Source organism: Cariama cristata, unplaced genomic scaffold (assembly GCF_000690535.1).
Source record: "Cariama cristata isolate BGI_N322 unplaced genomic scaffold, ASM69053v1 scaffold31060, whole genome shotgun sequence".
NCBI lineage: Eukaryota > Metazoa > Chordata > Aves > Cariamiformes > Cariamidae > Cariama > Cariama cristata.
Window position 1 is genome coordinate 1276 of NW_009595761.1, and position 11249 is coordinate 12524.

General features: G+C 48.0%; 1 protein-coding gene across 1 annotated transcript; it reads left to right on the forward strand.

Moving 5' to 3' along the window:
- Nucleotides 1-218: 218 nt before the first annotated feature.
- On the forward strand, nucleotides 219-10554 carry E2F4 (E2F transcription factor 4, p107/p130-binding; the record flags this gene model as incomplete). The annotated part of the gene is made up of 9 exons (XM_009703347.1): nucleotides 219-328; nucleotides 820-981; nucleotides 1501-1544; nucleotides 4235-4296; nucleotides 4648-4930; nucleotides 6004-6195; nucleotides 7394-7441; nucleotides 10044-10088; nucleotides 10432-10554. Coding segments are annotated over 9 exons (1062 nt in total), but the record flags the coding sequence as incomplete, so codon positions are not given.
- Between the last annotated feature and the right edge of the window lie 695 nt (nucleotides 10555-11249).

The following is an 11249-nucleotide window of genomic DNA, read 5'->3' on the forward strand; positions in this document are numbered from 1 at the left end:
TTTGTGCTTAGTGGGGAGGTTGCAGGGCAAGAAAAGGAGTGAAAGATCAGTGGCTTCTCATGGTCATAATGACAGTGAGAATATGGCTTTGTAATTTGAGGCCCTGGGACATGAGAGGTATGTCATGCAGAGTGCTTGGCCAGGAATTAATCTGACGGGCAGGAAGGAGTGAAACATGACTGAGAGTTTGGAGAGTTAAGTGTCTAACCTTTTTGCAGGCTGCGGATACCTTGGCTGTGCGACAAAAGCGACGGATCTACGATATCACGAATGTCCTGGAAGGCATCGGGTTGATCGAGAAGAAATCCAAAAACAGTATCCAGTGGAAGTGAGTGACAGAGAAGGTCTAAATCATTCACAGGTCCCTTCTAGTCCAGGTCTAAGTGACACTGGGGTTAAAATGCCCTACTCAAAGCACAGTTCCTTAGTGGTCCATGTGTGTTTGTACTCCCTCCAGCTGGGCTCTGCTGACGGTACTAATGAGGAAAGCTGAAGTACGTATGGCGTGTCTTTTGCAGCGGAGCTGTTATTTTGGTACAAACTAAGTATTTGTGGCACTTTGGGCTAGAAAAGATACCTGTCATGCCACTGGAGGTGGGGGAGAGCCCTGCCAGTCTGTGGGATGTGGGAAGATGTACCAAACGTTGCTGTGCTGGAAGTTGGAGGTCTAGAGCAGGTACAGATGAGGCTTTCTGGGCAATCTGGCCTTGATGTGTGACAGGGGTGGCAGTAAGGGAGGTGGCAACCTCTCTGAGAGGTTGGGGCTGGCCTGGGTGTCTCCAGAGGATGATGCACATCACTCATTTTTACTTTGCCCAGAGGGGTGGGTCCTGGCTGCAACACGCGTGAAATAGCTCACAAACTTATTGAGCTGAAGGCAGACATAGAGGACCTGGAGCAGCGGGAACAGGAGCTGGAGCAGCAGAAGATGTGGGTTCAGCCGAGCATCAAAAACGTTACAGAAGATGTGCAGAACAGTCGATATCCTTTGTCTGAACTGATTGTTCTGTCTCTGTGTTTGCTTGCTGGGCTGGAAAGCAGAGACCTGAGGGCTGCCCAACTCCAGGCAGAGGTGTGGTGGTGGTGGTGACCTGTTGCTGCTGGAGGATCTGCACTGAAAGAGTCAAGAGGCAGTACCTGGCTCTGAAATTAGGGTAACTGTCCAGCCTGGGAACCAGCTTTCTCTGTGGTGCACAGCTTCTTGTCTGGCTTTTTGAAGTAAAAAACACTGTAACGTTTATCATTATGAGAAAAGTGCTTCTCTCTGAGTCACAGGTGCCACTTTCTTGAGTGCAGAGCTGCTCTTGTGGCTTGCCTGCCTTAGGATGTCAACTCTGACGAGTGTGGAGCTTGCAGACCTCGCCTGCAGACCACTTCAGAGTGTGGCATGGAGAGCCTTCTGGGAATGGTGTTTCTTGTGCTCAGGAAGGAAATGCCAGGTGCCCTTTCAGTTCTCTGTCTGTGCAGGAAGCTGCAGCCTTTCTCCTTAACCTTGGAAACATTAGCGTATGTGACACATGAAGATATCTGCAAGTGCTTCACAGGTGAGGAAATGGTGCTCCGTCGTAAAGATGTAACGCTGCAGTCCTATCAGTCTGTCCCAGCTGTTCTCCTTTCTCCAGGGGAGAGGAGGCAGTGGACCCCGGGCTGCCCAGCAGCGTCAAGTTAAATGTAGTGTGAGCTCTGATGCCATCCTGGGTTTGTGTACCGCTTTTGTAGTGGTCGTAGATTTTTGTCACCATCAGAGGGGACAGGCATTTACTTGTGTTTATGGGAACAGAACTACTCTCCCTAAGGAAATCTTTTTGCTGGATGTCAATATGTGGGTGTATGTGTGTTATGTTAGAAGCTCTTGACTTGAAGGGCTTGGGTGGACAATGTTCTAACAATAGGAAGCAAATTTTATTGCAGGGTAGAAATCTGGGTGTAAGCAGGAAAATAGTATAAAAAGTGGTCTCTCAGCTGCATCGTCCCCTCTACCAACAAGAATGCAAGAGGGAGGTAGTGAAGAGCAGGACGGAAGGGAATACACCACTTGCTGTGACCTTGCTCCCTTGTGTACTGCCTTCCTAAAGCTGTGAGATGCCTGGATAAAAAGCCATATATTCTGTCTCTGTGGGGCAAAAGTGAAGAAAACCCACAGGAGTCTCTGTTTCTTCTCTATTGCCAATTTTAATGATAGCTGTAGGACTAAAAAAAAAAAATAAAAAATCCCCGGTGCCCAGCGTGCAGTACAGCAGCCTGCAGTACATAAACTGTTCTTGTCTGTAGCGGTGTGGAGTCACCGCTCCTTTCTGCTTCGGTGGACACCTGACCTCTCCCAACCCCATGCAACCTGCATCTGCTCACTTGCAGCAGAGATTGAAGCTACTTATCCTGACCTCCCCCAGCCATGCGTAATCTCACCCTCATCTCTTCCAAGCACTCTTCTCACCCTACGCTTCATCAGCTCTTCTGTTTTTCATCTTTGCTTTTGTGTACTTTCCTTGTTCACCAGATATACTGCTCAAGTTCCTGCTGGTAACTTATGCATCACCACCCCCTTTTGGGGGGCAGGGATTGTGTTTTCAGTTTGACAGTGCTTGGGGCCGCATAACTTGTAACAGTCTGGAAGAGTTTACTGGAGACCAGCAGACAGCTTATTGCTTGGTTGATTGAGTGCTTTGCATTTTATTGCACCTGGTTTTTGTACACTGGTTTGCATCTGAAGTCAAACCTCACCAAAATGCACAGAGACCAGATCTTACTGAGGGCAGATCTGAATTCCTTCTAGAACAGAGGCTTGATCCATGTTTTTCCATTGTCTGTTCAGTTTTCCGGTATGAATATGCCTTACATGACTTTTTCTTTTTTTCCTCTCCTGAGCATCTGAGCCTTGCAGAGGTTCTTTGTTGGACCTCTCATGTTCTTGAACTGTGGTGCAGGCAGAGTTTCAGCTCCTGTTTTTTTGATTGACTGGTATTGAACTGGCTTTCTCAAAGTGAGTTAGGGCTTGAAGATTTCCATGCTTGGACTCTTGTCGAACATGGATTCTGTATTTGGATTAATAAAAAAAAAAAAAAGTAAGAATATGTTAGTTTTTAGTGGCTGGGAAATGTCATTTTCCCATCTATTGCTGTGATGCCCTTTGCACTTGCAGAATCAAAAATGAAGCGGAAACACACTGTGTACATTTGGGATGTAGCTATCAAGGGAGATAGAACTGTGGCACCTGTGTTTGAAACTAACAGGTCTTAAAGCTTGAGCTTGTGTCTTTGAGCTTTATTACGCATTTTTAGTGTCTCTTAACAATACTTTTCTTTAGTGCAGATTTGTTAAAGGAATCCCGTCTTATTGACAAATCCTGTGGTATTTTTAATCCCTGTACCATTTGCTGATCTGACCTTTGATTGCCTGCCTGGAATTAAAGGATGTGCTCTTCTGCTGTCCACTCTCTGTCATTGCTCTGGGGATCTTATGTCTTAAATTATCAAGTGAAGCTTAATGCAGAATACCGGTGAAGGGTGAATATTAGCCACAGTAAACATTCAGAATGAAAGCTGCTAACTGCTCGATCTGAATATGTCTAATGTTCACGGCACTGGTGTTTCTCTGTTCACATTTCTCTAAACCCAGATATGGACTGGAAGCTGCTTGCCTGTGACTGTTGTGTTGTTAGGGGTGCAGGTCTTAAGGAGCTGCAGAACTTGAAAAGGAAAGATGCTGTCAGCCTGGCTCCCAGTCCCACAAGTGCTGGGCTCTGTGCAGGATCCAGTAAAACTAACACCAGGCAGCTCTCTTACCAGTAGGAACTGGGGAGCGTTGGTTTCAGGTATTGGTACTCCAGCATGAGGTTGCCATGCTGTTGGCAGCCTGGCTACTCTGCCTAGTTCGATGCTGTCTCTCCACTGGCAGTGCAGCTCTTTGAGTTGTGCGCTCTTTTGTTTATAATTTGCATCTAAAAGCTTGTGACAACAGAATGAAGGATCCTTTCCTTAGGATTCAGATGTTCTTAGGAGTGAATTTAAGCCAGCCCTTCTGAGGGAAAGAAAGGTTAGTCCTGTTAGGGATGCTGCTAAAAAAACCTCCAGGGTTGCTTTGGGAGAAACTTCACAGGTTCTTTGTGCCCTGGGCAGTTGGCACATTGGGAGCTGTATGATCTGCTTAGCAGCTCAGATAGGTGTAAATGGCAATCCTTTGTCAGCGCTTCAGAACAGTTTGTGCGTGCTGAGTGCTGACCAGTCTGTTTTCACAGGGGACACCCTACTTGTGATTCGAGCCCCTTCAGGCACGCGTTTGGAGGTTCCCATCCCTGAGGTGAGTGATAAATGTGTGGGCAGAGTGCAGGAGGGTGGGTGGGTGTGTTGGGGCAGGAGTTGTTGCTGGATTGACCAAGCTGGGAGTTGCCAGTCGGGGTTTTGATGGAGTCAGAGGAACCGACAACCCACAGAAGGCTACAGATATTAAATAATTGCCTGGAAACTCGGTTTGGAAGTACGTGAGTAATTGCAGGAGCACCAGGGGAGAGAATAGTGCTGGGAGTCCGGGGAATTGTGTGTGGAACTATGCTGAACTGTCTGGACAGCATGTCTTGCCTCTGGGAAATTCCTGTTCTGTTTGAAAAGGGCACTTAATGTATGGTTGTGTTTTGCTTTTGACTTTTCTCAGGGCCTAAATGGGCAGAAATATCAGATCCATCTGAAGAGCACAAGTGGTCCCGTCGATGTTCTCTTAGTAAACAAAGACGCTTGGAGCTCTCCTCCTGTCATACTACCTGTCCCTCCCCCTGAAGACCTCATTCAGTGCCAGGCAGTTGCACCGTCGAAACCGCAGATACCACCGCTTGCCCACTTCCAGGAGGCATCTGTTCCTAGCAGCACCCAGCCCTCCACACCAACACCTACCAGCACTCAGGATCACAGCCCTCCCATGCAGCAAGCCGCAAGCACAGGTGAGAGGGAGGCTAAGGGAGGCAGAAACGGGATATCAAGATGGTGGCCGACAAAGCAGAGTACGTTCTTTGGCCTGGCTGGGGCTGACACTGCTGGTCGTGCTGCGTTGTCAGCTTGTGGCAAAGGGAGCACCTCTGCCTTTGCTGCAGTTGAGCCTTTTCTTTCATCTTGATTAGTGGGACTGGCCGTGTTAATGGAAATAAGACACTTGGCTGGAGGGGGTTGTAGGAGCAGTGGTGAGGGAGAGACTAATCACACAGATTCATTGATTAGCAGAAGTTTGTAAAAGGATCTTTTCAAGTCTCATGTTCAACTTTCAGTTTGAAAAAACTCTCAAAAATTCTGGATTGGTTGATTGTGGCTTTGTCCAGCCCAATTTTGAAAGCCTTCAGTGGTGGAGATCCCCAGCTTCCTTAGTGAGCTCTTCAAGGGCTGCAGCTCCCTCTGTGAATCCCTTTTTCCTGATGTCTGGATCCTTTGAGCTGCATCTCGCACCTGTTCTGCATGTTACATTGCTTGGCACCAGTGAGAAGTTCTTAACTTTTGTGACTGCCTTTCAGGTAGCTGCCGGCTGCTGTTAGATTGCCCTTAGACTTCTCTTTGCCTGACTGAACAAGGCCAGCTCCCTCCACCCCTCCTCGCAGGCCATGTGCCCTACACCCGTGGCCATCTCAGTAGCCCTCAGCTGGATCTTCTCTACATCTTTCTTTGAACTGGAGGATGGCCAAAGCAGGACACAGTATTCCAAGTGCAGCCACAGCCCCGAGCAGGTGGATTGTAACTTCCCTCAGTGTGCTGGCCACACTTCTGGTGTAGCTTACTACCTGGCTTGTGCTAATTGCTGTGAGAGTGTACTCTTGGCTTATGTGGAGCCTGGCACCACCAAGACTGTTCTCCAGCAGAACTGCGGGAGGACCTGGGAATTTTTGCTTGGTGAAAGCGAGAAGCGTTCTTCCTCTGCAGCTGTTTGTGCTTGGTCAGCATTGCCAGTGAGGGTTCGGTCTGTGCTCTAGCTGCTTGCTGTGGGCTGGTGGGAGATGACATTCCTGTGTGTGTCTGTGGCTTTTTCCAGAATGCAGTGTCTCAGCAGCAGAGTCCAAGAGCAGCAGTGACTTTGACCCCCTCAGTAACACGTCCGCATCGGCTGGCCAGCCAGCCAGCTTAGACACCCAGCCGCTACAGTCCTCTGCCTCGCTGGACAGCAGCTCCGTCCTGCCCAGCCCCTCTACCTCCTTTGAGCCGATCAAGCCCAACCCCACAGAAAGTGAGTATGCACCCTGGTTTCATGTGCTGCTCCAAAAGCATGCTGCTTGGAGTGAGGGAAAGGCTGCTGGGCCTGGAGGAAGGAGCTGAACTCCGTTCTGCCTTTGCTGTCAGCCAGACTCTGCAGGGGATGAGTAGGCATTTCCCTGTGAGGGTGCTGGGGAACCTGGTGAGAAAGTGACTGTGTCATGTCGAGTGTCCTCCTGCTTTCTGTGATGTTGGTACCAGAAAATCTGCAAGGGACACTCGCATGACACACGTCTTGGCTGTTACAGGTAGGATTATTCCCTTTCAGTCCCTTCTGTAGTGCAAGGTCCAATTTTTGAGGCTGCATGGAGCTATAGAATTTCTGACCATCACTGAGAGCACCTTTGTTGTAACTCATGGGGAGTTTTCCTTTATTAGAAGAGCTCTTGTCTCTGTTTTCCTGCTTTACTCAGGGATACTTTTATCTTTAGTGATCTTGTGGTCTTAATGATCTCGCAGTGTATATTTGGGGAGCTCCTTGATGTGCTTGGTGAGGTGAAATGGGCTTTAATAAAGGAACATTTGAGCTTTATGCCAGGAAATGGCAGGCTGGCCCAAGGAGAGAAAAGCATCCTCTAGGTAAGACATGCTGCCTTAATGTTTTGAAGCCTACCTTCGCTGCAGAAACACTCTAGGTTAGAGGGTTATGGTTAGAAGGGGAAATCTTGCTTAAATGTAGCTCACGCAATGTTTTTTTCACGCTTCTGCTGCTAACGTATCCGAGAAGCGTGAGCTGTCCGTCTTCGTCTTGGAGTAGTCTTGATTGTGGAATTAGGCCTTTGATGTGTGTATAGCTTACCATATCCCAGTGGGCCTGTGCTGACTCTCTAAAGGCATGCCCTTATCCTACACGAGATAAATCGAGCTTCTGTATGGAAGCTGACCCCATATGAGGCTTACATGCAGGCAGTTACTCTAGAGCTGCTGACTGTGATAACATGTTCATGTCCCGGGGCTCCTACAGATTTATTTTAAAGTAGCTGAGCTTAAGTATTTTATTGCTTACCATTTCAGCAGAAATATGTGACATGGGGTGTGGGAGCAGAATTTCTGGATGACATAGGATGATTTGGGTACATAAGGAGTACAGTAGGATAGTAGGCGATTATGCTGTAAAGCACTTCAAACTCTTCATGTAACGATGCAAACCATTTGGTTTGTTGTATTTGCAGTACTGGAACTTCCCAAAGAGCTGTCAGAGATGTTTGATCCAACGAGAGGTATGTTCGTTCCCTGACCGCGGCTTTGTTCTTTGCCCGTCTACCCACAGAAGTGGGAGTTTGTTTTGTTCACTCCCTTTTGGATTATTTTGAGGATGTGGTTTTGTAAGGTAATTGTGATCGTTGGTGGCTGCTGGCTCCCTGCTTGTAGTTAGGCACTCTTAAAATCACTGGTTTCTGTATGTATTTTTCTGTCTTCATGTTGCTAGCAACCTGTTAGAGTTTGCCCTATGGTGTGCAGACGAGGGCTTTCCTATACCCATGCCAACACTAATCTGTGCTCTGGCTTTCCATACTCCTTCTCCAACTTGTCTGCACCATGTAAAAGAAAAATCCCTGTTAGTCTTGTTTCAGCTATAGCCTGCCCCAGGCTAATTCAAGCAAATAATCTAGGGAGGTAGTCTTCTCTCTTTGAAATAGTCCTCAGTGGTTTTCGTGGTGCTAGTAATTTTGGAGGAGTAGGGAAGGGGATGCTGTTACTTGTGTTAGGAGTTCTGCCTCTGCCCAAGGAATGTCTGGGTCTCACTGCCTAACGGGGAGATGGACTCTGGGCTAAGGGCAGGAGAGGTGAAGGAATTTGGTCTAAGATAAGCTTAAACTGGGAAACTGTTTTTGTCTGCACATTTATTTCCCTTCAGTGCTGGCAGAATACTTTCTAGCCTGGCAGCTAGGCAGAGCTGAGTACACACAAGCACTTTTGTGGTGGTGACAGGATGTGTACAACAACAGTCCCTAGTTCTGTGCTCTAGCAGGTACTTTGTGAAAGTGCTGCCTGTGTGTAAAAACCCCAGAGTCCCAAATGCACACGTGCGAGCATCCCGATCTGTGTGCTGGGAGCCCTGGGCTCTGCAGTCGGCCTGGAGAATGCCCTTCCTCCTTGCCCAGCACCCGCTGCTCTAGATAGGGGATGAGGTCTTGATAATGACTGAGTACATCTGAAGAGTAAATTTGACTTCGCGATGCAAGACATAAACTGCTGCAAGGCCCCAGCGCTTGTAGAAGATCTAGCTTAACACAAACTAGCTGTACTATGTGACTATGTGGATGCTATTAAAAAAGAGATGTTTGCCGTCTATGGTAATGTATGTTGTTTTATGGAGAATTCTTCCCAGTTTGTAGGAGGAAGATAGAGATCCAGGAGTGAAAGACAAAACAGAGTCGACAGCTACAGAGGCAAAGCTCAGGACTGGAAAAAAGCAACATTAGAGAGCTCAGAGAAACGGGCCTTGCAGCGTGCTCCGTGTAGCCTCTTTCATCCCTGTGTGATCCCAGTAATGTTGCCCCAGCACTGGTGGCTGCTTTAAGGCTATGCAGTTTAAACTGCAAAAGCCTGGGGTTCTTCCTTAGTGTTTCGTGTTGAAATTACTTTTTCTGCATGGTTTTCTCTCTTTTAAATGGCTGCTTAATAACTGCTTGTTTTAAATTCATATCCTGGAAAAAAAAAATTGAATTTCAACACACACATATACACAGGCTGCTATACTACCAGCCCTGATCTAAGAATGCAGGTTCTGCATTTAGTTGCTATTTATTGAAGCTGGTATTAGTCCTGCCTAGTCGCTTGGTGTTGAAATTCTTTCATCTCATGGCGCTGAATTACAGGTACGTTCCTGTCCTCTGGGAAATAGCCTGCAGTGGATAAGTGTCTTGAAAAACAGGCTCATCTAAGTTTCTCTCATGAGAGCTTATTTCAAGTGTGGGTAGTATCTCATCAACCCAGTGAGATTGAGTTAGATATTCCCTATCTTAACTTGGTAAAGTGAGAGAGGTATTCAGAAAGTTGTTTTCACACACTTTGTTTCTTAAAGAAAAGCGATTGACTTGCATGTGCTTTGTCTTGAGTGCTTGTCTGTCTGCCCTTCGCGAGCCTCGTGAGCCTACTATAGCCAAGAGTAACAATGCTGAAGGAAGGAATGATGGTTCAGAGACAATTTTTTTTACAGTTTTGTGCAAGCAGTAGCGGGGAGAGCATAGTTAATGGCCCATTAAGGAAAGATGTGCAGAGCTCTGTTTGGCAGCCAGTAGCCAGCGAATCTGTCAGGGCATATGGCTGGATTAACCACAGCATAGCCATGGGCCAAGGGGAGCAAATTAAGGGGACAGAGGACACGCATCTGGAGGAAACTGGAGGTTCGTTAGTTCTACTGCTCCCAGAACAGCTCATTTGTTCCTTATTTTTTTCCTCACTCTTAGTAAAGTTGGTAGGAAATGGGGGACTCTGAATATGTCAGGCTTTACCAGCTCAATTTCAGGTGCACGTTGAAGTTTCCTTTGGAGGAGTTTGGGGCACCAGCTAGCATGCCAGTGCAGGGGTAAAGCCCAACCCGTCATATGAAGCAGACTGGCGTATGGTTGAGCTAAAGCAGGCAGAAACCTCCTGCAGAATTTTTTTTTGATGCAGCGTGAATTGTCTGAAACCGATTTCCCTTTGCCCATGGCAGGAGGCCCAAGCCTCCTTTTGCCACTGCCTGCTGCACATGCTGTGCCTTAGCCAGAGAGGGGATGACAAGCATGAGGAGCACCCTGGGAGGGGTGGGGAACTACACAGGAGCAGGCCTGGAAAGCAGAGTGTGTTGGTTAACCATGCTTGTCTCTTCCCCAGAATGCATGAACTCTGAGCTGCTGGAAGAGCTGATGTCATCTGAAGGTGAGTCTTTGAATCTCCCCCTTATGGTATGGCCTTCCCAGGGGAGGAAGACCATGCTGTGTGACCTTATCCAGCTGGCAACCTTGTGACTGCAGACTCGCCCTCATCTTTTCTGGGCTCTGGACACAGACTCCGTTCTCACTGTCCTGCCAGTCCCTGAGAGGTGTGAGGACCAGGAGAGCCTGTCTCTTCTGTATCAAGAGGCTGATTGGAAGCAACCTCAAAGACTGTTAGTGTGAGGTGGCCTCCACGTGGCTCTGCAATTCGGCACCCGTTGGCAGCTCTTGGCTAGGTGCACGAGTGCTGAGTTTTGTAACCAACCCTGGGCTTCTCTTTCCTCCAGTGTTTGCTCCCTTGCTCCGCCTCTCCCCTCCGCCTGGAGATCACGACTACATCTATAACCTGGATGAGAGTGAAGGCGTCTGTGACCTCTTTGACGTGCCTGTTCTCAACCTCTGACTTCTCAGTGCGGCTGCGAGCCTCGCAAACTCAGACCGTTTTGTAACTTTTTGGAAAGTGTCTATTTTTGGATTCCCTTTGTGTTAGAGTTTGAGAAGTGAGTGATTCAGAGATGCTCTCATATGGACTCAGAACCAAGAGATGTAGACTTGCAGGGTGGGAGCCTCCCCATAGCTTCTTCCTCTTCCTCAGTTGCACATGCAAGGTGCGTGTGCAGCTCACCCTGCCACATCTCTCTTTCCACTGGATCCTGGGCCTCACTTCAAAGGGTCTGTGTTTTGAGTGTTCCCAGTTCACCCATAGAGTTTGCCCATGTGCCTCTCCGAGCTTCCTCAAATCTGCATGCCTTGGTTTTTCCTGCACTCCTAGAGGCACTTTGCACCTCCTAGGTACCAGCTGCTACAAGGAGCCCTAGTATCATGGTCAGTTCATGAGCCCGGAGGTAGTTAGCTAGATTTCTCGATGTGAGCAGTTCAGATTGGGGTGGTTATATTTCTGATGACGATGCGGGGGGAGGAGGCACCAAAGTGTCCATTGCTTCCAGTGACTCCAGACCAAGCTAGTATGTTTTACAAGAAAAAGCACTTTTTTTAGCCAGCTGTGCCTCCTAGTGGGACTCAGGAGTTGAGCGTTCGTAGTAGGACCCAGGAGCTGATTCTTTCCCTGCTTGTGCATCAGCAGGAACACTGGTTCTGTGTTCAC